General features: G+C 47.7%; 1 protein-coding gene across 1 annotated transcript in view; it reads right to left on the bottom strand.

The window, feature by feature from the left end:
* Window positions 1-355: 355 nt before the first annotated feature.
* LMCD1 (LIM and cysteine rich domains 1) overlaps window positions 356-24,643 on the bottom strand; it is a 58,362-nt gene continuing 34,074 nt past the window's right edge. Inside the window, exons 3-6 of the mRNA XM_058726147.1 lie at window positions 22,484-22,739; window positions 15,382-15,711; window positions 1,719-1,934; window positions 356-1,013 (exon numbers count right to left, since the gene is read on the bottom strand). Coding sequence (XP_058582130.1) covers window positions 855-1,013; window positions 1,719-1,934; window positions 15,382-15,711; window positions 22,484-22,739 — 961 coding nt within the window. The 3' untranslated portion in view covers window positions 356-854. The remainder of the gene's footprint in view (window positions 1,014-1,718; window positions 1,935-15,381; window positions 15,712-22,483; window positions 22,740-24,643) is intronic.

Raw genomic sequence — 24,643 nt, forward strand, 5'->3', positions numbered from 1 at the left:
ACCCATTGGCCGAGCTCAGGTAGCCCTGTGTGGCTGCTCCCCAACACTCCACCTGGTCTCACTCTCAGAGGGGTTCGCTCATTCCCTGCGAGGGCAGCCGATCAGCTCCCGGACGCTGCTTTTTGATGTACCGTAAACCATGACATGTCCCATCACTGATCTGGGGGTTCCTGGAACGGCGGTCCAGGGGTTCTGCCTTGAGCACCTGTGCTCACAGAGAAATCTGACGAGACGCGGTTGGCAAGGAGGCGCAGCACTTCTGTGCCTTCTGCCACCGCCAGCACTCAGGACCGAGGGGCTAAACGGGTGCCATGCAATCACCGCCATGGTGTAAATGACTAGATCAGGGCATAGATGGACTTCATCAGACTTTTATTGAATATGTTCATCATGCCAAAAACATCTTTTTTTATTTCAAATTCAAATTCCATTTGAAAAGGAGGCCACAAATGACTGTTGGGATCCCAGCCAGCTCCTGGAGGAGCCCCCACGTTCGTGAGAAAGCACACACATCCGACAGCTACGCGATTTGATCACTCAGAACTGCATTTTGGGAAACTCCTAGAGATCCCTTGCAGGATGCCAGTTGTGTCTGTAGTTGGTGGCTGGGAAACAACAATGTAACCCCATTCTTAGACCTCTCAGAACACTGCTGGCTTTAAAACTATTGACTCTCAAGGATCTACCAGCCTAGAATACGTGTGTGTACGTGTGAATATATATATTCCCACTGAAAAAAATCACTGGTTTTGTTGCCTGCTGGCCGTCACATCGGACCCTTAGAATGACCTCAGCACCCCTGGCTCCCCTCCTTGGTGGGATCCTGTGGATTCCGGCTGTGGCCGGGCAGCCCTTCAGGAGCGTTTGGACTTGCTACAGGTTGGGCACAGCAGCTGGCCCTTGGTGATGATGTACGCCCGGCCACTCAGCTGCTGCTCACAGCCTTCACACACGAAGTGCTTTCGGTGCCAGGCCAGGTCTTCCACACGCTGGTAGTCCTCCGAGAATATGATCTGGGGAGGGGAGCAGAGACAGTGCACCAGTCAGGTTCTGTCCCTTGTGGAGACAGGGCATCGAGGACAAGTTGCAGAATGGTGGTTCCTCCTCCCCTATTCTCGTCTCGACCTTCAAATGAGTCAGTGGAGGAATGGGACACAAACCTCAGGCAGTAAGTGCGGTTATCTGCACAGGTCATAATTGTCTCTTAGCTTGTGAGATGGAAAACAAAATTCTCTGCCGTAGGCCAGTTTTACTTAGCTAGCAGCCATGATACTCTTTGGCCCGAATCCAAAGCCCGGCTTTGTTCTGAGATGGGATTACATATCCTGGTGAAGACAGCCCAACAATAGCTAAGTGGCCAATGGCCAGTCTTCACCAGCAAGGTCACACAGGGTCACTGGGGCTTTGAATAAATAACACTTCTTTTTTTTTAAGTTCGTTTTATTTTGAGAGAGAGCGTGCAAGCATGCAAGTGGGGGAGGGGGAGAGAGAGGGAGAAAAAGAATCCCAAGCAGGCTCTGCACGGACAGTGCAGTGCAGAGCCTGGCGTGGGGCTCAAACCCACAAACCGTGAGATCGTGACCTGAGCTGAAACTGAGTCAGGGGCTTAACTGACTGAGCCACCCAGGCGCCCCACACACTTTGGAATATGTACTTGTATGCTGAGGAAGCCCTGAGGCTCAGAAAGAATTCAGAAAGAGCAGAACAGCTCTTCTCACCTCATCGCAGCCAGAGCACCGGGGCCGTATGCTCTCGCAGTAATGGCGGCCACACCAGGGGGCACCGTCCTTCCAGAAGTAGATGAGGTCCACCAGTGGCTCCGAGCACTTGGCACACACAAAGCAGGTGGGGTGCCACTGCTTGCTGTAGCCTGCCCTGTCTGAGTAGACCACAGGGCTGTCCGCAGGGGCCACTCCCTTGCAGAGCTCACAGACCTAGAAGGGGAGGAGGACACCAGGGATATAAGGGTCAGGAGAGCATAGTGACATGGGTTTGAGCTTCAGCTCATCTCTTTCCTTCCTGGGGGCCCTCCAGCAAGTTACTAAACCTCTCTGTTCCTCAGTTTTCTCATCTTCAAACCTACCTCATAGGTTGCTGTGGGGACGAATTAGTTAGTTGTTTAGCTCAGTGAGTCTCAAACTTTTTATCCTCAGGACCCTTTATATTCTTACAAATTATTAAGAACCCCAAAGAATTTTTGTTCATATGGGTAACAGCTGTTGGGATTTACCAAAAGAAAAATTAAAACTGACTAAAAACTTGAATAACTATTTGTTGATTCATTTAAAATAATAAACCGACATGTTAATATAAATATTTGTAATTGAAAATAACTGTAGGGGCGCTTGGATGTCTCAGTTGGTTAAGTGTCCAACTCTACATTTTGGCTCAGGTCATGATTTCATGGTTCATGGGATCAAGCCCCATGTCGGGCTCTGTGCTGACAGCTTGGAGCCTGCTTGGGACCCTCTCTCTCCCTCTCTCTCTGCCCTCTACCGCATGTGCACATGCTCTTTCTCTCTCTAAACAAATAAATAAACGCTAAAAAAAAAAATAGCTCCATTTTCCCCAGACAGAAAAATTTAGTGAGAAGAGTGGCATTGCTTTATATCTTTGTAAATCTCTTTAATGACTAGCTCAATAAAGGACTGCTGGATTCTTGTAACCGTTGTAGCTTTTCGTCTTTTGCATTATGTTGCTTTCTTTGAAATATATGAAAAAAATCTGACCTCACCCTGCTATGGAGTTAGAAAAGGAATGGAGGAATATTTTAATAGCCTTTCCAGATAACTGTGGATATTCTTCCTTGATACTAAATCAAAGTGGGACAAGTGGTAGTTTCTCAAAAGTCAGTGGGGAATCTGAACCATATCAATTAACCTTTCATCCTGCTTACATTAAAACCCACTGGAGGGGCGCCTGGGTGGCGCAGTCGGTTAAGCGTCCGACTTCAGCCAGGTCACGATCTCGCGGTCCGTGAGTTCGAGCCCCGCGTCAGGCTCTGGGCTGATGGCTCGGAGCCTGGAGCCTGTTTCCGATTCTGTGTCTCCCTCTCTCTCTGCCCCTCCCCCGTTCATGCTCTGTCTCTCTCTGTCCCAAAAATAAATAAAAAAAAAAAAAAAAAAAAAAAAAAAAAAAAAAAACGTTGAAAAAAACCCACTGGACCACCTTGCACTTTGAATGGATCTTTTACCCACGTGTAATTATTTTTTATTTATTTATTTCTTTGAGAGACTGAGTAGGGGAGGAGCAGAGAAAGAAGGAGAATCCCAAGCAGGCTCCAAGCTGTCAGCGCAGAGCCCAACTCTAGGCTCAAACTCAGGAACCGTGAGATCATGACCTGAGCCGAGGCTGGGTGGTTAACCAACTGAGCCACCCAGGTGTCCTGTATAATTATTTTTTTTAATGAACTTTACATTTTAAAACAGTTCTATATTTACAGAAAAATTGTGAAGATAGTACAGAAAATTATTTGCCCCACACCTAATTTCCTCGGTTAACATCTGAAAGTGATATACTTGTCACAATTAATTAACCAATATTGATATGCTATTATTAAGTAAAGTCCCAACTTTATTCAGATGTTCTTAGATTTTCCTAATGTCCTTTTTCTATTCTAGGATCCTACATCACATTTAGTCCTCATGTCCCTTAGGCTCCTTTTGCCTGTGACTTCTCAGACTCCTTTTGTTTTTGACGACTTTGACAGTTTGGAGGAGTACTGGTCAGGTGGACCTCAACTGGGATTTGTCTGATGTTATTGTCATGATTACATTGGGAGAAAAACCACAGAGGTTAATTGCTATTCTCCTGACATACTTTCCAGAGTACATATGTAATCCATCAAATCTTTTGAGTCATTTTGGAGTTACTTCCAGCTCCTCAAAATTCCGATGATGATGATGATGATGATGATGATGATGGCAGTGGCTATCATTTCTTAAAGACAGGTCTACATCCAGCGTTATGCTCAGGATTTTGCACTCCTTACAGAAGCCCTGGAGAGATATTCCCCTTCTAGATTTAGCTCCCTTTTAAGGAAATCATTATTTCCCTCCAGACTTGGCAAAACTGAGTTTCAGAGAGTTTCAGTGGTTGTTCATTAATATACAGCTGATAGGAGGCAAAGCTGGGATTTGAACATGGGCCAAGCCTGACCCCAAAGCCAAGGTTCTTTCTACTATACTGTGTGTAGGTGTCCATAAACTGCAGCCACACCAAACCCTGATGCTCCCTGTACTCGTAAGACCCACTGGCTAAGAACAGATTTTACATTTGAGCTCCAGTTCACTGAAATGTTTTCTCCCGAAAAAGAACTTCATTTTCCTCATTAGTAGACCTGTATTAAGGACTGAATTGTGTGCCTGCCGCCAATTCATATGTTAAAGTCCTAACTCTCAATGTGACTGTATGTGGCTACAAGACCAGGTAATTAAGGTTAAATGAAGTCATAAGGATGGGGCCCTAATCCGACAGGACTGGTGTCCTTACCAGAAGACTAGGCACCAATCAACTTCTCTTCCACCCTGTGTGCACACAGAGGAAAGGTCCTGTGAAGACACAGGGAGAAGGCAGCTATGTACAAGCCAGGAAGAGGGGCTTCATCAGAAACCCACCACACCAGCACTTTGATCTTGGACTTCCAGCCTCCAGAATTATGATAATAAATTTCTGCTATTTAAGCCACCCAGTCTGTGGTGTTATGTTACGGTGGTCTGAGCTGACCAATGTAACCTGTATTACAAAAACCTGTATTTATATTATTAGATTGTGAATTTCAGAAATGGAAAACTGTGGAAATTTGTTTTCCCTCTTGTTACATAAAGTACCTACATGATATCATCAGTTTTGGCTCTGGGCCTACAACACCTAAAATATTTACCATTTGGCCTCCATGAGAAAATGTTTGCAGACCCCAGCTTTAGATGAGGACTCTAAGCTTAACAAGCACCAATTATGTGTCAGCCAAACTAGAAATTTCGTTCTGCCATGCAGACAGGAGTAGGCATAAGTTAAGAGCCTAGACACTTGGCATTCTTAAGTTATATAGTTTAATTACATTCTTAATATATATTCTTGCGTATGAAGAAAAAATAAAAGCTACGATGACAAAAAATAGGGAAAGAAAACCAGACCACAAAGAATGCCCATGTACTGCTCAGGGGTCCCTGAGCACAGTAGTTGTTGAATGAATGTCTACATAAAAAATACGCTTGGCTAATGGATCCGGACAGCTTGACAATGTTCCTTAGAATGTGCTGGACTTGTTGTTTCAGTTATGCCCACAAGAATGAACGGTGTGAGTCCTTCACCGCAATGAAAACCCTGTTCCTCTGCACGTGACTGAGTCCCAGCTCCCATGGAGCTCATCAGAGGTCTTAAACCAAAAACAAGTGATGAATCATCATTTACTTATTTTCACCATCCCTTCAGCACAGCCAGGACGTGTAAACTATTTGGCAAGTGTCATGTGAGTACCAAGTGAGTTTTCTGTCCGCCTGGCTTTCTACATTTCATGGGACGAAATTTCCAGCCCTTTTCATCCAGCAAAGAAGGGACTTGGGGTCAATCCACCACCTTGGCTGGGTATCACTGTGGTACACCAGTGGGGCTCCCAACTCCAGATTTCCAGATGTTGCTTAACACGGAAGCAGAGAAAGGGAAAGAGATAGAAATGCACGTGGCGGAGTCTGGGGAGCATCTGAAGGCACCCACAACCCACAGAAGGAAACCGAGGGCTGGGAGGTCAGAGGGGCAGTCTGGGTGGCTGTGAGCCTAGGTTATGGCTGAGATCTCTGGAGGTAATAGGGGGCCATTACTGGTTCTTGAGGCTGGAAGGGCTGTGTTTGGTTTGCACTGGAAGGAAATAGTTGTAGTGGCAGGGGCAGCATGGAGAAGGGAGGGAGAGTCACGCCCGCAGAGCTTGGTCCCGACCTTCCCCCACCACATCTGAAAGTGCTGTCTTAAGCACCTCCCTCAGTGAGGAGTGGCCCTTCCCTCATTTTTCCCTCAGCATCCCTGGCTCCTGGCCTCGTTATTACCAGTAGCCAGCCCTTTTTAAAGCAAACAGTGTCACTGCCATTTTATGAAAACAAGATGTCCGAGTAATGAGCCCTGTCAGCATGTGTCAGGAACAAATTTCCTCCCTTGGCCTCTGAGCTATTTTCTGTGTTCCTTTCCCTGTCTGACAGTGTCCTGGATAGTAGATCTGACAGTGTGCTGGCTCTGTCAGCCTGGTGGCCCCTCAGCCACCAGGGGCAGGCTGGCAACCAAGAGTCAGAACGCCCCCTCGCCTGCTTGGCTCCTAGGATCCTTGCCTTGCCTTTCTCTGCACAAACTTATTCTCCAACAATCCTTGGTACTGAAGTGGACAATTTCTAAATTGCAGTAGGTAGCTGAGAGTGGGGCTGGCTGTGTGACCTTGGACAAGTTACCCAACCTCTCTGTGCCTTAGTTTTTTCACCTATCAAGTGAGGATACCAATAATATTAACAATGTCATAGAGCTGTTGCATGGATTAAATGCGATAATAGAGTTAATGGACTTTATAAGGGCTCAGTAATAATTAGCTAAAATCTCTGGTTATCCGTATCCCAGCTCTCTTTATAGATGAGAGACCTGTGGCCCGGAAGGGTTAAATCCCTTTCCCAAGATGACAAAGATATACTGGAGGCAGGATGAGCTTTAGGTTTGGAGGCCTGAGGTTCCTTTCCGTAACACCACGATCATGTAGGTTGGCAGGAAGTGACTTTTCCCACTGATGAGCTTTGTAGTTTCCCATCTCCATTGTCTCCATCTGTGCATGGCCAGAGAACAGGGTTCTGGGAGTTGTATCGTCCATCACTACCCCAGACTCGGCTACAGTCAGTCCCCTTCCCCAAACCGCCCCCTGTAAGACCCTGGTTCTCAGACTGGAGTCTGCCCCAATACCCCCCAGAGGGCTTCTTAAAACAGATTGCTGTGCCCCACACCCACAGTGTCTGATTCGGATAGGTCTGGGATGGGGTGCAGGATTCTGCAAGCTCTGGGGGATGCTGGTGTAGTCAGGGGACCCACTTTGAGAACCACTGCCACACAGAGTTTAAAAATGACCTTAAAAATAAGCTCAGCAAAAATGATATCATCAACTCTGTTCAGTTATAGCAAACGCCAGTTTGAATTCCTGGGATGCTTAAATTCTACACAATTTTTAAGAAAGCCCAGTGTGGTCATTCCCAGGCTACTTCCCCCGTGAAGGAGATAGTGTGGCCAAGTACAAGTCCCTTGGGACTATGTTAAAAAGCATACAGAAGACCACTTATCATTAGTGTATCAGTTGGTTCTTATTCATACTCTCAACCATCTAAAATCAGAGCTTGCTCATGAGAATCTAACATTTGCCACATAACTTAGTTTGCAGACCATTTCCCCCTGGGAGGAGGGGGGAGTGGCCCAAATCTTTCACAGGTGGAAACAGGTATGAAGTTTCTCCTTGCGACCCTGAAGTTTTGCCCTGTCCCTGCTCAAATGGCGAGAGATTCTTAATGAAAAAGGTCTAAATGAAAGGATTTGAAAATTCTATACTTTGGGCCTTTGTAATCTGTAAAAAAACAAAAACAAAAAACAAACAAAAAATGCCTGGTTTGAGAAAGCTGAGGAACATTTCAGATTTGGCTACTTCAGAAGCTAAGACCCTACAGGGCTGGGGTTCTTTTGGTCATGGTGTGTGGAAATGTTGTTGGCAAATTCTTGGACACTCCTCCATCCAATGGGGTATCTAAGTCCCTTCCTTTGATTGTGGTCCCTCCTTAATGACTTGCTTCTATTGAACAGAGTGTAGTGGGAGGGATCTTACAGATGCCTGTGGTAGGGCATAAAAGACAGCACAGCTTTCACTGGGATCTCTCTCTATACACACACCTTGGGAGCCCTGGTAGGACAGGAAAGAAATCGTGAGACCTCTATGCCAGGGCGACTTTGTGGAGAAACCACACAGAGAGCAACAGGCCCAAAGACCCCCTCCCTGGCTGGTCCTACCCAGCTGTTTGTGTCTTCCCAGCATTGAAGCCAGACCACCGAGACAGCCCCCAGCCTATAGGCTGCTCCAAATGATGCCACGTGGGCAGAGACAAGATATCCCCACTGAACCTTGCCCACATTGCTGATTTCTGAGCAAGACAGATGTTCTTTCTTTAAGCCTCTCCACCTTTGGGTGGTTGGATATGCAACATTAGGTGACGAGAACATCCAATGTGAGCACACAGAATTAAGACTTCTGGAATGGGAGTAACCTAGACACAAAGTGTTTTAGGCAACAGTATATTAGGGACAGTGGCCAAAGGTTACATGGCCAAAGACCTGTCTCTAAGGACCGAGCTGTGTTGGCCTTCAGAGCAGGATCAGCAGATGTGGAGAACCCTCTCCAGCAATAATCTCTTTGCTGGGGTTGCCAGAAGCTCTGTCCCAATAATTCTGTTCTTTTCTGGAAGGCTCTTATCCAAAGGCCTACTCAGTCTAAACCCAGAGTGCCTTGTGAAAATCTCACTATTACAATACAGTAAATATTAACACAAGGGCCTTGAATTCAGGCGCTGGGTTCTTTCCAACACAAATACTCAACAATTTATTTATAAACAGCCTCTCCCCATTTCCTCTTATGGTGATTATTCGCCATCTTTGCTTTGCAGCCTCATGTATCCCAGAGGTTTTTTTTTTTTTTTCCTCATTTTCTTTCCTTTTTCAGCCCAGTGTCATTTCTGGTATCTTTAGACTCTTGTATTCTGTTCCTCCACACTGTCATCTTCCCGAGACTCCTCACAGTACAGACTGGGCAGGCTGGGTGCAGTGGTTAGGGTGAGGGGCTTTGGGATAAGATCTGTACCACTGCTCCATCACTGATAAGCCCTGAGACAAATCACCCACCTCCCTGAGCCTCAGTTTCCTCACTTGTAAACATATGACAGGCCCTGGCTTATGGGAGATGCTTTACACATGGTGGTCCCTGTTGTTGGCCGATTTCACCTCATGCTTCTTCTTGGGGCAGACGATTGAACATGGGTCTCTCTGCCAAGCAAAGTCACATGTTAGGCATCTCTAACTGAATCTCTCTCACTGGTTATCTGATAAAGGGGGAACACGGAAGGCTTCATAAATGCTACTCTCAGAAGAGAGACCGTCAGCCTGGGGTGTTCTCAACTCCAGCTTTGACAAGTGTGTGGGCAAGAGCTGGCTTCCCACCAAGGACATTGCAGAGTAGGAAGAAGCCTTATATGTGGTCATCTTGTCACAGTGGTCATGCACGTGCCTGCAGCTGCATGGGGTGCTATGGAAAAAGGAGGTTCCATCATCTGTGGTGTTTGTGGGGTTTAGGGTAAGTTCCAGTTCTGCCTTAACCGCTCACAAGCTAGATGACTAGAAAAAGGGGAAATTATATTTTGTAGGAGAATTCTTAGGATTCAGTTGAAAAAAAAAACCAAAACTAGGTAAAGCCTTTGGCACAAGTGCTGGGCACAATCTAGGTAGTCAAGGAATGGCAGATGACGTCATTATCATCATTATTCATTAACCTGCATTAGCAAAATGAAATTGAATAAAACCAAAGTAATTCATAAAAAGCTAATAAAAACCATGTTTTACAGTTGTTCTAGTTCTGGGGTGAGCAAACTACATCTGTGGGCCAAACCTAGCCCACTGCTTGTTTTTGCAAATAAAGTTTTATTCGCACACAGCCATGGTCATCTGTTAGATATTGTCTATGGCTGCATTAGTGCTACAACAACAGAGGGAGTAGTTGTGACAGAGACCGTGTGGCTTGCAAAGCCTAAAATATTTAGTATCTGCCTTTTACAGAAAAAAAGTTGCCAGCTCCTGTTTTAGTCAATGGAATATTATGCAGCCCACTCCAGAAAAAAAAAAAAAAAAACAACAACTTGTGAAGTCTCTGTGGCAACATGGAAATATATTTATAGCATAAAAAAGTGGGATGAAGGGAATTTTCAGTGGAAAAAAATTCCTTTAATGTCATTAAAATATCTCCACTGTAAAGAAGGAGGGAGGCAGATGTTGAGAAGCCTGGTAACCATGGTGATTTTTCCTGCTGCTTCCCTGGGCCTTTTACCCTCTGTCCTCCAGCTCAGACAGGGCTCAGGACTGGGGGTGGGGCAGTGGTTTCAAATTCCCAGAGAGGGGCCTGCAGGAAAGCCAGCCTGCCGAGCCCACAAGCCAAACATCTGCTGCACAAAGATTTGGAAGTCCCTTGCCCACAAATATGTCCCTTGTTGGGGCAGGAGTTGGGCTGAGCAGCCAGATGCTGAAAGTTTCCATCTGAGAGGCAGGCCTCAGTGGGCGGGGTGCTGTGGGGAAGGGGCTGGGTGAGGGGCACCCAGCAGTGATGGTAAATTACTAACGGCTGGAGATTACATTGAATGCTATGTTCTGGCTTCCTTTCCCCTTTCTTCAGTTACAAGTTTGGGGTGTAGGGAAGGGAGGAAATTCCATGCCCAGGAAATCCGCACATTTCATTTCTGAGAAAATACCAAATAAGCATTCTAAATGCAGGGAAATGGTTTGGTGGGGCTGTTAACAATCAGAGCATTGAGGTCATTGACCTCGCAGCCCAGGCGCTCATAGGTTCCATCCAGGTGGGAAAGGTGGGGCGCGGAGGGCCTGGAAAGTGGATATGGGGCTCTGCCATTCTCCAGGGAATGTTCCAGATTGCTGGAGTTGGCAGATCCCTGGCCATGGAGCTCTCTGAAGCCCCCCAAACCCATGAGAACCCATGGTGGGTGGGATTGGGGTGTAATGGGCGAGGCCTTCCATTGTTCTTGGCATGCCTACAAGAGGCCCCCAGATTCTTCACTGAACTGGGCTGTGGGTGACTCCAAACTGTGTGGCTCAACCAGCAAACATAAATACACACACCTTTGTGGAGTTGTCCTCACCCACCCAGGGCCCCACCCCAGGACTGCTCAGACTCCTCAGGACTGGTGACCAACAAGGATCTGGGATGGAATCCCAGCCCCACCTCTCATCGGCAAGCCTTTTAAGTTCTCTGCTGCAGGTTTCACAGCTGTGAAATGGGTATGAACAACTCCAGCTTCTGCCAATAGTTGTTAGGAGGACTCAAAGACATGAGTGAGCCTGCTGTGAACAGTCCCCTTCCCACCTGCCCCCCTTCCTTGCCAACACACACGCAGTGGGGCAAGTAAAGGAGAGAGGGGGAGACATTAAATATTTGGGGTTTTTAATTGGCCTCACTGATTTAAAGGGCACACTTGTGGGGTGACAGTGGCTGAGTTAGCATCTGGGATTTTTCACTGCGGTGTTTCCTCACAAAGACAGGTGCCTCTGATGGCATTTCCCATGGTGTCCTGCCTCTCCTAAGCTCAGTGTAATAATGACTCTTTAGGGCTGCTCTGAGGTGGGCAAGGGCAGCCACAGCTCCTGGATCTAAGGACCTGGATCTAAGGACTGCATAGCACCAGCCATACGGGTGAGTTGAGCTCAGAGGGTGCTGTTCCCACAATCTGGCTAGACCTCTGTTATACATGTGGCCTCACCCCTAACTCAGCTCAAGGGGCCCATTTCCACATGGACAAGGTGGAAAAGGCTTTTGGCAGTAATGCTCCTCTGGTCTGGAGAACCCTTTCCTCTGAGCACATTTTGGTGGAGGGGCTTGGAGAAGACTCAACAGCCCGATCCTGTTGTAGCTCGGGTCCCAAGGTCTCTGAGGAAGGACAGCACTGTAACAGGCTGACAGCAGATTGATGGAGATGTGCCAGCTCCGAGGAGAAACGCCCTGCAGTGTAGACGGAGCCGTGCCAGCTCACAGAAGTGCCCTGCAGCATAGGCTGATTGTGGCTCCGTGAAAAGGGAGCTGGTGGCCTCAGGCTGCTGAGTAGTGTGGTTGGGTGTGGTGTAATGCAGTGTGTGATGCCCTGCCTGTGTTTCCCGAACTCCCTGTGGGTCTTTAAAGGAAGATTCCTATGTAGCGTCCTCAGAGCTGGACTCCCTAAGCCAGGAGGCCTAAAACATCTATAGAATGCCCTGTTGTCTTCTCTGATCCTCACCATATGCCAATTTAATGATATTATTTTTCCTCGGCTTATATGTAAAATTATTTTTATACTTTTTTTAGCAGTGGTTCTCAAAGTGTGGTCCCCAGACCAATGTCAGCATCAACCCGGGTGTTCATTAGAATAGCTGATTCTCTGGACCCACCTGTTCCTACTAAGCAGGGAGCTCTAGGGTGGGGCCCAGTCCTCTGGATTTTAGCCAGCCTTTCAGGTGATTTTAGTTTGAGAACCACAGCCACAACCTGCCAGAGGCTCTCAGAAGTCCTACCTCAAAGAAACCCACTTAGTTTTGGTTACTCTAATGTCTCCCAAACTTACATGGCCATGTAACCCCTTTAGGATCTAATATCCATTAGCTATCCGAGGAACAAGCTTTGGGCAACAGGAAAGATGGACTTGGAGACTGATGGGGGGTTGGTTCAAATCCCACAGCTTTTCTTCAAGTCATTGAGTGGTTGGGGGCTTTAAATCAGACCCTCTAGTTCTTAGCGCTGCCCTTGGTTCAGAGAAAGCCAAATCGTAGCTGCTAACAATAGTAATAATGATCACTCCTAGGATGACAAACAATATTATGTCACCAAGATCATTCTAGGAAAATGTGTTTCACGTGTTCTTTCTTTTGCCCATTTTTTTTTTCTCATAAATCACTGCTTGGATTTGGGGCATCAGTCTGAGTTCTACAATTTCCTCCCCATATCTGGGTTCTCAAATTGAATGCCCTGACCATTTCTGGCAAAGTCCACTGTCCTCATCAAGGAAACAAAAATCAGGCTTCCTGCCTGATGCTTGACTCTGGTAACTGTCCTACACTTCCCTTTTATGAGAAACAGAAGGGACACAGCACACAGGATGGCCAGCACCCACGTCCATTTGACTTGGCCATTGACTAGGGTAAGGCAGAACAAATTTGGGGTTGCTGGGGACACACTGTCTATGGACTGGCAGGCTACCTAGCTACCTTTATAGGATTTGCTCCCTGGCTTCTAGGAGATAAACAGGGAGTCAATAAAAGCACCCAGCCTTCTTTCTTCCTGGAACAGATAATAAGCAGGGTTTTATAACTTAGCATCATGTAGTTGGAAAAGTATCGGATCCAGGTTCTACTCCTTAGAAACTGTGGAACCTTGGAAAAGTTACCTACCCTCTATGAATCTCTGATTCCATACCTGTCAAATGGGGTTGGTGAAATTCACCCTACTAGGCAGCCGGGTGAGTTAAACAAAGACTCTGAAAGAGTAGGCATGGCATCTGGCATACAGCAGGTGCTTAATAAATGTGAACTTGGATCTCATCATCCTCCCGGGCAAAATGGTCATCTAAACTGTCCCCATCGTTAGAGGCTCTATTTAGTCTGAATATTCACTGATTCATCCATTTGTTCATTCATTCATGGTTCACATATTTATTGAGCACCTACTATCTATATCAATGGCATCTGCTGAAGATACAGAGATGAAAAAGAAACCCGCAGCACCTAGAGGTGACATGAACACATGACGTACAGGCAGGGATCCACTAGTTACATAACTAGTTATCCAATCAAGATTGGGGGTAGGATAAGGAAGGAGAAGGCCGTTTTCCCTAGCCAGCCCAGCCCAACCACCACGGGCTTCCTTCTAATTCTGTTTTTGGTCTGGTCTTATTGTTTAAATGCTTCCAAACTGTCAGAACCACTTCCTAAAGTTGACGATAGGCAGGGGCTCAGGATCTCAGGCCACCTTTGCCCCACTTCCATGCTGTACAAATATGTGGGGCTGAGTCAAGGATAAAATAGCGTATCTCTCCTGGGAATGGCAATTGGGAAATGTCCCAACGACTTAAAGAGATCGCCTTCCAACTTGGAATTATGCAGTATTTATGCTTTAAGGACAGATAACTATTTGGATATAGGGCTGGATGGGGAGGACACTAGTTTATGAAACACTGTAACTGGATCTAATTTTTTTTTTTAAGTCGCTGGGACATGGATTCTTCCTCGGAAATGGGCCTTTTCAACACCATCACCAAACCTGTGGTAAGGAAAATAAGTTTTGTTCTTTTGACTTAGAGTTCTCAGATTGACTGTGTGCGGCCATAGTTCACTGGACGGTAATCCCAAATGAACGCGCCAACAAATGGGGGTTGGACATTCAGGACACAGGTTTTGGATGGCAAGTTTGAGTCACTGCAGGCAGGAAAGAGCCTGGCCCTTTCTGAATGTAGTGACAACATCACCAGGGCTGGCATTTCCCTGGGCGGTCCGGCTCACACGGGCGACTGCCAGCCTGTTACCAGCAAGGCAGGTTATTTGCTTGAGGGCTTCACGTATTGGGACATTTATCTCCAAATAACAATTAGAGGCAGCTGAAGTCACTTGGCTGACTGGGGCAGAGGGCAAAAGGTAGACGGGAGCCAGAGGCCGTGAAACAGCAAACATCAGCCCTCTGTGGTACCCGTCTCCAGCTAGTCCTTTATACCTCCTGTGGGGCAGATGAAGACAAAGCCATCCATGACGTTTTCACCTCCCGGACACTCTACCTTCTTCATTTTCTCTCAAATAGCCTCTAGTCCCTCACTCCCTTACAGCACATCTTCCACATGCTGCTAGAGGGCGCCTTCCCAAGCACAGCTCAGATCCTGTGATAGCTCCCGCTGAAACCTGCCATAGCTGTCTGTGGCCCTCAGAGTGAAGTCCTACATCCATGGTATTCTCCAGTGTGGGGACGGAGTCCTCCACTTGTTTGATTTCCTGGGGCTTGGCGGACAGCACAGGCTGGTTGATACTTGGGTGATGAATGGATGGAAGACTTGCCTCTTCAGGAAGTGTGCCCCTGCTGACCCTGCCAGCATCGTGTCCCCACGCCCCCCAGCACACACGCTCTCAGGCACATGGGACTTTGTTCAATCCTCTGGCTCCACCGTGCTCTCTGGAACTTAGGGTTGTTTTGCCCAAGCTTGCCTCTTTAAGATGGCCTGGGTCTTCCCTGCCAAGCCTGAATTCAGCTCTGGGTGCGTCCTAGTCATTTCTCCCGGCCAGGCTGGGCCTCAGCTCCTCCTCCAAGCCCACCCTCACCTCAAGCAAGGTTAGATGCCCTTTCTCTAAGCCGTGACAGTTTGGTAGCCTGTGACCTCCACTGGACAAGTAGCCTCTCAAGCACAGTGACCTTGTGTTATTTTCCACAGGATAATGCCTGGCACAGAGTAACTGAGCACCAAAAAGCCACTGGCGACATGAATGCATGAAATGAATGTTGGAATGAGGGGCAAGAGCCTGGAGCTGGGGCCCTGCCTGTGCAAGCCCTGGGCCTGGTTTTTTTCAGCCAGACCTGGAGGCACGGCAGACACTTACGTATTCTTTGGATGGGTCACCGATGCTGCCGTTGGTGGTCGGAGCGGTGGTCTCTGTGCCCTCTGGCTTTTCCTGCTGCTTCCCTTCCTCCTTGGGCAAGCCACCCTGCCCAGGGAGGGCCACCTCTCCCACGCCGAGGGCCTCGCTCTTGTATTGCTTGACGAACTCTTCCATTACTTTCAACTCATTCTCCAGAAGTCCGCGGCAGCGAGAGGGGTCCTGGTCGTAGATGGGGAGCTGCTGCATGAGCTGGCGTCGGCGGTAATAAGCGCCCTCGGTGCCTGTCACTGGCTGCTTCTCTTTAGGGATGAGCTCCATGTACTGTAGGCCCTAGTGGGGAGGAGATAAACCGACTGTGATTCTCAGGCACCCAAGCCAGATCTGGAATTGGTGAGCAGCCTCCAGCTTCTCCATCTGTTTTTGCAGAGCCCCGAGGCTTGTCAAGGCAGAAGTGTTGTGAATTTGGCGACACCCGGAGAGGCCTAAATAAGCTGTCACTCTCCACCCAAGTGGTCGCAGATTCACATTCTGAATGGGAGTGTTGTACTGGATGCGTTGGCTTTGCAACGCAGATTTGGTTTCTTTTAAAACTAAATATTTTTACTTCACTTTACCTCATGGCAATGCTCCTTAAAAAGAAAAAGAGTCAATCTAGTTTAAAATTGCTTTGCTTGGAAAAGTATAATTAAATCATTATAGGCGTAAGGTATTTCATGGTTTGTTCATTTAAAAACAGGCAAAGGCACCTTCTGATAGAACAAGTTGATAAGGTCTCGTGGTAATAACATTTCCACATCAGTATGACTGAAAACCATCTGAATGTTAATATGTCCATAGATAACTGTCCAATTTGGCTTTTTTTTTTTTTTTTTTTTGTAATGAACAGTAATCTTATACTTGGGTGGGTTGCAGGGATGGGAAGATTCAGAGGAGAAAAAGGTCAAGGCCACACAGCATGAGGAAGTGTGAAAAGCAAACTGTTTATCCTCTACAACTGGTCTCCATTTCTGTGCTTGACCCTGACTGTGACTCTGACACCCCCACCAGTTTGCCGGATTCCCACTGCCCAGGTGGCTGTTGCCATATTTACCCTCTTGGAACCTGCCTGTGTCCTATCACATCCTGTGGTTGGAACTGGATTGTGGTAATCAACATGGAAAGTCATACTGTAATTCATAATGAACAATCCCGGCTTTTGCCTCACGTTAGGGAGGAGGGGCAAGGAACCTGATGGAGGGGCGTACTAGTCCAGAGCCTGGTTTGCTAACTTCCATAATAAATGAATTCCGGGTCAGAGCAGTTTTAGAGAAGGGAGAGGCAGATGACCCGGGTTTCTGTGGACTCATGAAGTGAGAGATGGCTGTAGATGGCCCTATGTGGCTCTGCCCTAGAGCTTGGAACACCTGTGGGCTCACAGAATACCCTGTGAATCCCCCTTCACCTGTACAGTCCCTAAGGACTTTTCCAGGTGCTTTTTCAGGCACAGGAGATGGACTGGGTGGTAGATAGAATCTTAGGGTGTCGGGGAATTTGGTTTCTAGCTCCCTCCCTGATGCTGTTCTCTGTGTAACACTGAGAAAGTACACAGCCACCCAGGCCTCGGTTTCATCATTGCAAAGTTTGGGGTAGACTGCATGATCTTCATGGTCCTGAGCACTGTGAGAAGTCTGTGGTGACCTCACTCGGTCCTCACCACAATTAGCAGAGAGAGAGGCAGTAGCACTGACCCGGGTCTACAGTGCAGGAAAGTGGCTCAAGGAGCCCGTGGTTTCCGGTTCGCCAAAGAGGCCAAGACTCTGAACCCCAACACACGGAAGAAGAAGTGCCAAGGAGCCACACGGCTGACCACACGTCTGGGAAAGGCTCGGTCCTGACTCTGTCTGCAGGTGGTGTGGGGTGATGCGGTTTTTCCCTGGGTCAGTATGAAACCACAGGTGGCTTCCAGCACAAAAATGCCAGGCAGGTAGGTCTGAAGAACCTAGTCACAGACTTTGGGGTGCATGAGAATCGCCTGACCACCTTGTGAAAAAGCTTCCTGGGATCACCCTAGACTTTGATTTGGGAGTCTGGAGGAGCCCAGAAGTGAGCACTTTTGCAGGTCCTCCTGGGTCATCTGAAGCAGGACATCGGAGGACTCAGGGACAGTGGGTAGGGGGAAGGGGTGTGACCATCTGAGGACAGGGCAAGCAGCAGACCAGCAGCACACAGGCTGGGGCAGGGCACAGGGCTCTGGGGAGATGGGTTAGAGACAGGTGGGTGGGGGGGGGCAAATATCTATCCCAGGCCTTCTTATTTCGTGTCTGAGGCCTGCCCCGTCCTCGGGATCTGTGGAAGGGATGGGGAGGTAGTGACAAGACTATGGCTCACCGTGCCAGAAAGGGCACCCAGACCTGCTTAGCATCTCATTCGCTCCCACTGTGGAAGCAGTTTCAAGTGCATGGCTGATCGAGCTCATGGGAGCACAGCCTCTTCTTCTGTGAGGGCTGCTGACCTCCTGGGTTGAGTGGTTGAAGGAATGGCAGGAAGAGCTCACACTTACGTGGTACTTACTATGTTCCAGCACCCTTCTAAATGCCTGACCCATGTTAGCCTGTTTACTTCTCACAGAACCCCCAGGAGGAAGGCACTAATATTACCCCTCGAAAAACCGAGGCACAGAGAAATAACCTCCAGAGGGTCACACAACTCGTCTGTGGTGGACACAGCTTTGTACTCAGCAGCTTGGGTCTCAACCCCTTCTACACTGCCTCTCTAGAAGGCGAATGATTTGCAAAGAGGAAAAAAACAAATTCCCCCAATCTCTAGGGGAGTTTCCTTCTGTCTTCATTTCAGGGTGAGGAGGCTGTGTGGGCACTGCCTAGTGAGATGATCCCCCAGCCCCTGGATATGCCCCTGATTCCGGCCTTCAAGAGCATGCATCCCTCCCTGCATAGCTTTACAAATAAACACTGTGGTAGGAGTCCCGGGGCAGCGGCCTTGCTGGCCACCTGTTTGTTGATCCCTGTATTCAGTGTCCTTTCATGGCTCTGTCTTGGCTACAGGTGTTTGTGACCTGCAGGGCTAACAGATTCCTGGCCAGAACCCTGGAGACAGGGAGTGTTCCCTCCCAGGAACCTGTTGCAGGTCAAAGCCCCAGCTGGGTACCTGCTTTCTGCCTTTGCAGGGTCAAGACCACACCATGTGGCCGCCAATGTTTTGTTGTTGTTGTTGTTGTTGTTGTTGTTTTGTGATGGCTGGCCTTGCCTGGCTGGCCTGAGAACCCTATTCACACACCTGTGGTAGATATTACTCATCAACCCCGGTGAGGGCATCAGAGTCCATCTCAACACAGCCCTTCAGACAATTGCTGTTGACTGGCATGGGCTTGGGACGGGGATGATGGGGAGAGAGGGCTGGCTCAGAGTCAGCTGCCTGTGCCACTCAGAGCTTGTAAGAGAATCTCTCAGAAATCCCTCCAGGAAGCTGATTAAGGTCATGTTCCCAAAACCTTTAGCAAGAGGCCTTTTCTCAGAGCAGTTGGAAAGGTTGGTTTAGGTTTCAAGTTTTTCACGAGGACCTTTCTGAGTCATTTGGTGCATTGCTGTCTGGCTGGGACATCTTGGGTGAAGAGGTTCCCAGAATCAGGCTTTATCAGGAGAAGAATCAAAAGGCAGAGAGAAAAGTGGAAAAGAAAGGTGCCTTATTCCCAGAGTTGGGCATAGTTGAACACACATGGACTCTGGAATCGGAAGACCCCATCCTGCCTGCTCTTTCGGCTTCTCTGGCAGTCAGGCAAGGACAGTACATGGGCTTTGTGTTACATGCTAATCTCCATCAACAGTGGCTACTTGAGTGCTGTGTTGAGAAGGATTCTGAGGCCCAAAGAGACTCAATGGAAGATCGTGCTCTAACTGACCAGCAATGTTTGCCATGGGTGTGGGAGTAGAGGATAAGGTAGGAGTGCCACACCTGCACGAGTTCCTCAAGAGCCTCTGTTTGCTCTCCTGTAAAATGGGGTTATTAAGCACGTAGGGAGTGGTGAGATGTTGATGACATATATCATATATATAAATATATCATAGTATTTTTTTATCATAAATCATAAATATATCACAGGGATTCCTGAGAGAGTCTCTAACAAGCTCTGAGTGGCACAGATACCTCTGACCCAACCTCTCTCCCCATCATCATAAATACACACATACACACACACACACACATACACGTGCACACACACATGCAGAATGCTCAATGGATGCTGGTTCCCTTCATCTTTTCATCCTTCCCTCTCCCAAATCCTGGCTAGCTTTCAAAGATTTTCCCAAGTCCCTCCCTATTCTTAGAAGCCTTCCCTTAAAAGTGCTAACCCAAAATACATGCTGTTTTCTGCCTCTCCTCCTACCTGTCTGGTTCTCCTGGCCTGGCTTGATAGGTGGGAGCCTAAGCTTTGGAGTCAGGGAGGCCCGAATCCAAGACCTGGCTCTGTCATTTAAGCCAGCTATGGGACATCAGGCTAGTGGTGTCACTTCTCTGAGCCTCCATTTCCTCCTCTGTGAATAAGGGTAGTAACAGTATATCACTAACAGTGTTGGAAAATTAGATGAGACCACGTATGCATAGCTCTTAGCATATGCTAAGCTTAGCACACGTAAGTACTCAGTAAATATTAGCTATTAGGTTTATTGTTACTAATCTTTAAAGGCTTAAGAATTTCTCCATTTTTCATTCTGGTTGGGAAGGATGACAGCAAGATTCAGTTCCATTTCCAAAATATAATCAGTCCTGATCACTTGGTAATTAAAAAAAAAAAAAAGTGGGGAGGGTGAATGGGAAGGGAGAGCTGTCCAATCTCAGACGACTTGCTCAGGCAGGCCAGATGCAGAGCAGACAGAGGGGCCTTTATACCATGTGGTTTTATGAGCGAGCATTAATCACAGCCTCACGATGCCTTCCTCTGATTAGTCTGGAGCCGAAGCATTTGGGGTTTTCACCAGCCAGTTCCTGACGCCCACAGCCAGCTCTTTTACGAGCTGCTTGCTTTAGTTTCCACTGACATCTTGGAGACCTGCTTGATGGCTTAGCCAGACCTGGGTGCTGGCGGCAGACCCACATTTGGAACCACCCAGCACTGCTATAGTTGGATGCCACTCTCTGTGGCCCGGATCTGCCCCTGCCCAGCCCCTCCAACTGGTCAAGCCCGATTAACCATTCTATGTTTCCTTACATGTAAAATAATTCCTACCTCACAGGGTGGCTGAGCTCACAAATGCTGACGTATTCTTTTAAAATATGTTTTCAAGAACTATAGCTTTTTTTAAAAAAGCATCTTTGCCTCTCTCCACTTGATTGAAAAGGGATTTCCCCCTCCTTTCCTCCACTTAAGCTACAGCTTAGAAGGGTGCTGCTCAGGTGCTCTATGGTGAAGGATCAGGTTTTTTTGTTTGATTTTTTTTTTTCACTGATTGCAGAAGGATTCTTGGGCTCACTGCATGCGATGAGAATGTAGCCCATGCCACATGAGATTTCCACGTGAGTCTGACCACAGTGGAATTCTGTTCAGTGAGAGGAGTTGTCTGATCACATGCTTGGATGTCAATTGCTACTATATTTCCCCAACATTTATTTTCAATTTCTGTACTTCTCGTTGTGGACCAGTCACAGGATTTTGTGGTACACTGTTAGTCCACAGACCACGTGTGGAATGCCACTGGCCCGGAGGGTGATGTAGCACAAATAGGATGTGCCAGATAGGATGGTGCACAGGACAGGTGTGGTGTCTGCCCTCGTGGACCTCGCTTCACTCCAATGAGAGAGATAACCAAACAAAGACATACATAAGACAATTGCAGCTCGCAATAAATCTTCTAAAGAATCAATGGCGAACTGAGGGAGAGAGAAAAAAATATAGCTGGGGGATAGGTGGACTGGGGAGTTAGGGAAGGCCTGTCTGAGACCTGACTATCAGAAAGACCCAGCCATGCAAAGAGCAGGGAAAGGCATTTCAAGGGGAGGGAACAGCAAGTGTAAAGTCCATGAGGAGGGCAAAAGCCTGGAGTGTTCCAGAGCAGGAAAGAAGAAGGTCAGAGCACTATAAAGTAATGGGTGAGGGGTCATAGCCAGAGCTGCGGGTGCAGCCTGTGGGGGTATGACCATGCAAGACTCTGAAGGCTCTCCTTTTCTCCCAGAAGAGATTTAATTACATGCCAGGCTTCCATATCTAAAATTGTAGGAACTTTTTCAATCTCATGAACTTGTGGAAATCATCTAGGCCCTCACTATTCCAAGCGTGGTCTGGGGACCAGCATCCCCTGGGAGCATGTCAGGAGTGCAGAGTCTCAGGACCAGCCCCAAGCTTCCTAGATATATTTCTGCAAGTTGTCTAGATGATGTATGTGCTTGTTGAAATTGGAGGGGCACTGGTCAGGTCTGTGGGGTCTTGACAATGGCTGCAGGTATCATTATCTGAAGAGTTAAATGCCCATGTCTGGTGATTCTGATCCTGTAATCTGGAGCTTCTGATCTGGGGTGAGGCCTGTGCATGGGAACTTGATACAGGTCTTTATAGTGGGCAGCCAGGGTGTGACCTTGTGCAAGTTACTTGCTCTCTCTGGATGTTGTCCTTCTCTGGGTGCCTTACCCCCAGGGTTGTGTAAAGCTAGTCTGGTTCTCCCTTCCAAGGCTAAGAGCCTTCAGCTGTTGGCAAGAAGAGAGGACTGTTTTTGTGCTCCCCCCCAGGCCTGCAAAGGATACATCCCAGGCCACTCTGAGGGAAAAGGAACAACTCACACATGAAGACAAGCACTGTGGGAGTCCTGAATGATAAGTCAGCCTTTGTTCAGAAGTGGGGAGCCCAAAGGGAATCATGAACGACCCTGTACTGGAATTGGAAGGGCCCTCAGAATTCATAGAAACACTTCTATCCATTTCATGGAAGAGGAAAACCGAGGCCCAGACAGTTTTCACTTCAAGATCACATAAGTGATGCAGGAGCAGGTTTGGAACCTTAGTTATTCCTATCATTTCTATAATACTGCCCTCTTCTTACCTTGTCTTTGAAATTCAGGCATGACTAACATTTACAAGGACAGGACAACAACCATTTGGTTGGAGGAAGCTGTCTTACCAGTTTCTGGGTGACTCCAGGGGGTGCCCACTCATAGGTGATGGTGTCAAAGGTGGGATCTTTCCCAGTGGCAATGGGATTGGTCATGATCATCCGATTCCTCTTGTAAATCCGGATGCCGTCCCCGCCTTTCACTCGGGCTGTGAGGGTGGAATACTTGGAGTCCATCAGCAAGCGGCCAATTTTCCGATCATCTTCCAGCTCAGAGCTCAGGCAGTGGTCCTCATGGCTGCATTTGCATGACTTGCATATTTTCCTGGGGTGGGGGGGGGGCGGTAATTGGGAAAAGTGAGATCAACCTCCAGAGAAGAGGAGCAGTCTCCTGCTGGTAGCATCTGCCTTTTTGAAAGCAAGTTCAAGGCTCAACTTTAGTAACTTGGAACGGCTGGCAGCAGATGAATGGTAATGTGAGACCAAAAGGACTTTGGGATTGGGAACTGCTTTTGGGAGACTACCTATCAATCCGACTGTCTGTCTGTGGGGAATGTGGGATATGACTTCAGCTGGTCAGAAGAACAGCACATTTTTACTCATGGTGGCAGCAAGGGCTGGTTCATTCATTGAAGATGCTCAAAAGCAGGAGTCTTTATGACCTGTAGGTTGAACCTGGCCCACAACCTGATTTTATAAAGTTTTATTGGAACACAGCCATGCTCATTCATTTATATATTGTCTGTGGATGCATTTGGGCTACAGCGGCAGACTTGAGTAATTGCAGCAGAGACCATTTGGCCCACGGAACCTAAATTATCCACTCTCTGGTCCTTTATAAAAAATGTTTCCTGACCCCTGCTCTAAGGAATTATTGAAATTGTCTCCCAAGATTCATGAGCGTTGGAGCTTCAGCAACTGTGAACTCTTTAGCACTCATACTGAAGTTAGAATACAGCTGGAAAATTTCTTTAAGCAACTTGTGGCTGGGACCCAGGGGAAAGAGAATGAGCTAAGAAAACCCCTTGGGCTGGAGAGATTGATACTCACTGGCAAGGCTATGTTGTGAGGCTGTGAGAAGGAAAAGCATCCTAGGGAAGCTTCACATTCACTTGAAAGCCTGACACTTCTCTCTGACAATGAAAAACAAAAGCATCTGGCTGCCTTGTGCCATGCTGTTAAGGTTGTGAAATCCAAGTGTTCTCAGTGTAGAGGAAAACCTCTTCCCTCCCTTTCTGGCTTGTCATCTGAGGTGTGCTGTGACTCCTGAGGCGTGCTGTATCTCACTTGCTCCCATGCATGAGACTTAAGAGCTTGTTAAGTAAAGCAAGCAACGTCGGAAACTGCAGCAGGGATGGATGGGGCAGGCCCAAGCAAAAGAGGTGTCACTGCAGTAGTGTGGGCGCCTCACAGCTAGGCATGCCCGAAGGAACCCTCCTTTTTTTCTCTTCTAAACTCAGGAGATTGATATGTTCACCCATGTATCACAAATATTGCCTGGGAGGCCCGCAGGAGCACACCTTGATAGTCTACCTCAGTGGTTCCAAACTAAGGTCAATTCTGATGCCCAGGAGGCATTTGGCAATGTCTGAAGACACCTTTGATTATGGCAATGGAGTGCTACTGGCTTCTAGAGGGTAGAGGCCAGGGATGCTGCTAAACATCCCCTAAAATATAGGACAGCCCCCTCCACTGCAAAGAATTATCCTGCCCCAAACGTCAATAGTGCTGAGGTTGAGAAACCTTGTCTAATATAAAGTGAGGAGGACCCAGTGCACCCTTCCAGGAGCCTATAGTTGGAGTGGGAGAGGGAAAGCAAATCAGATGGAAAATGTAACATAGAGTAAGGTTGGGCCATATGAGAGTCACATATGCTCTGGGGTGGTTCCGCTGGTCTGGACCAGTTCCCCCAGCATGTAAGTATGTGGCACACGGAAAAAGGCTCAGTGTGGGGAAACAGTGGGTTACAGAAGGTGAAACGCGTTTCTTCAGTGCAAGGCTGATTCTTGTTTTTAACGCACTGATGTACAGCGTGACTTTAAGTCAGGGAAAATGCAGCGTTTCCAGTGTTATTCAAGGAGAAGCTTGCAGCCCCAGTCCATGTTCCGTGGGCTATAATTTGAGAAATGGTAAAATTGTTGATCTCAAGGATAATTCCAGCACTACAAAAGAGAATATGACCCTAAAGATGACATGGGGCAAAACCAAGAAGTCTTTTCTTTTTTTCTC

Source organism: Neofelis nebulosa, chromosome 4 (genome assembly GCF_028018385.1).
Source record: "Neofelis nebulosa isolate mNeoNeb1 chromosome 4, mNeoNeb1.pri, whole genome shotgun sequence".
NCBI lineage: Eukaryota > Metazoa > Chordata > Mammalia > Carnivora > Felidae > Neofelis > Neofelis nebulosa.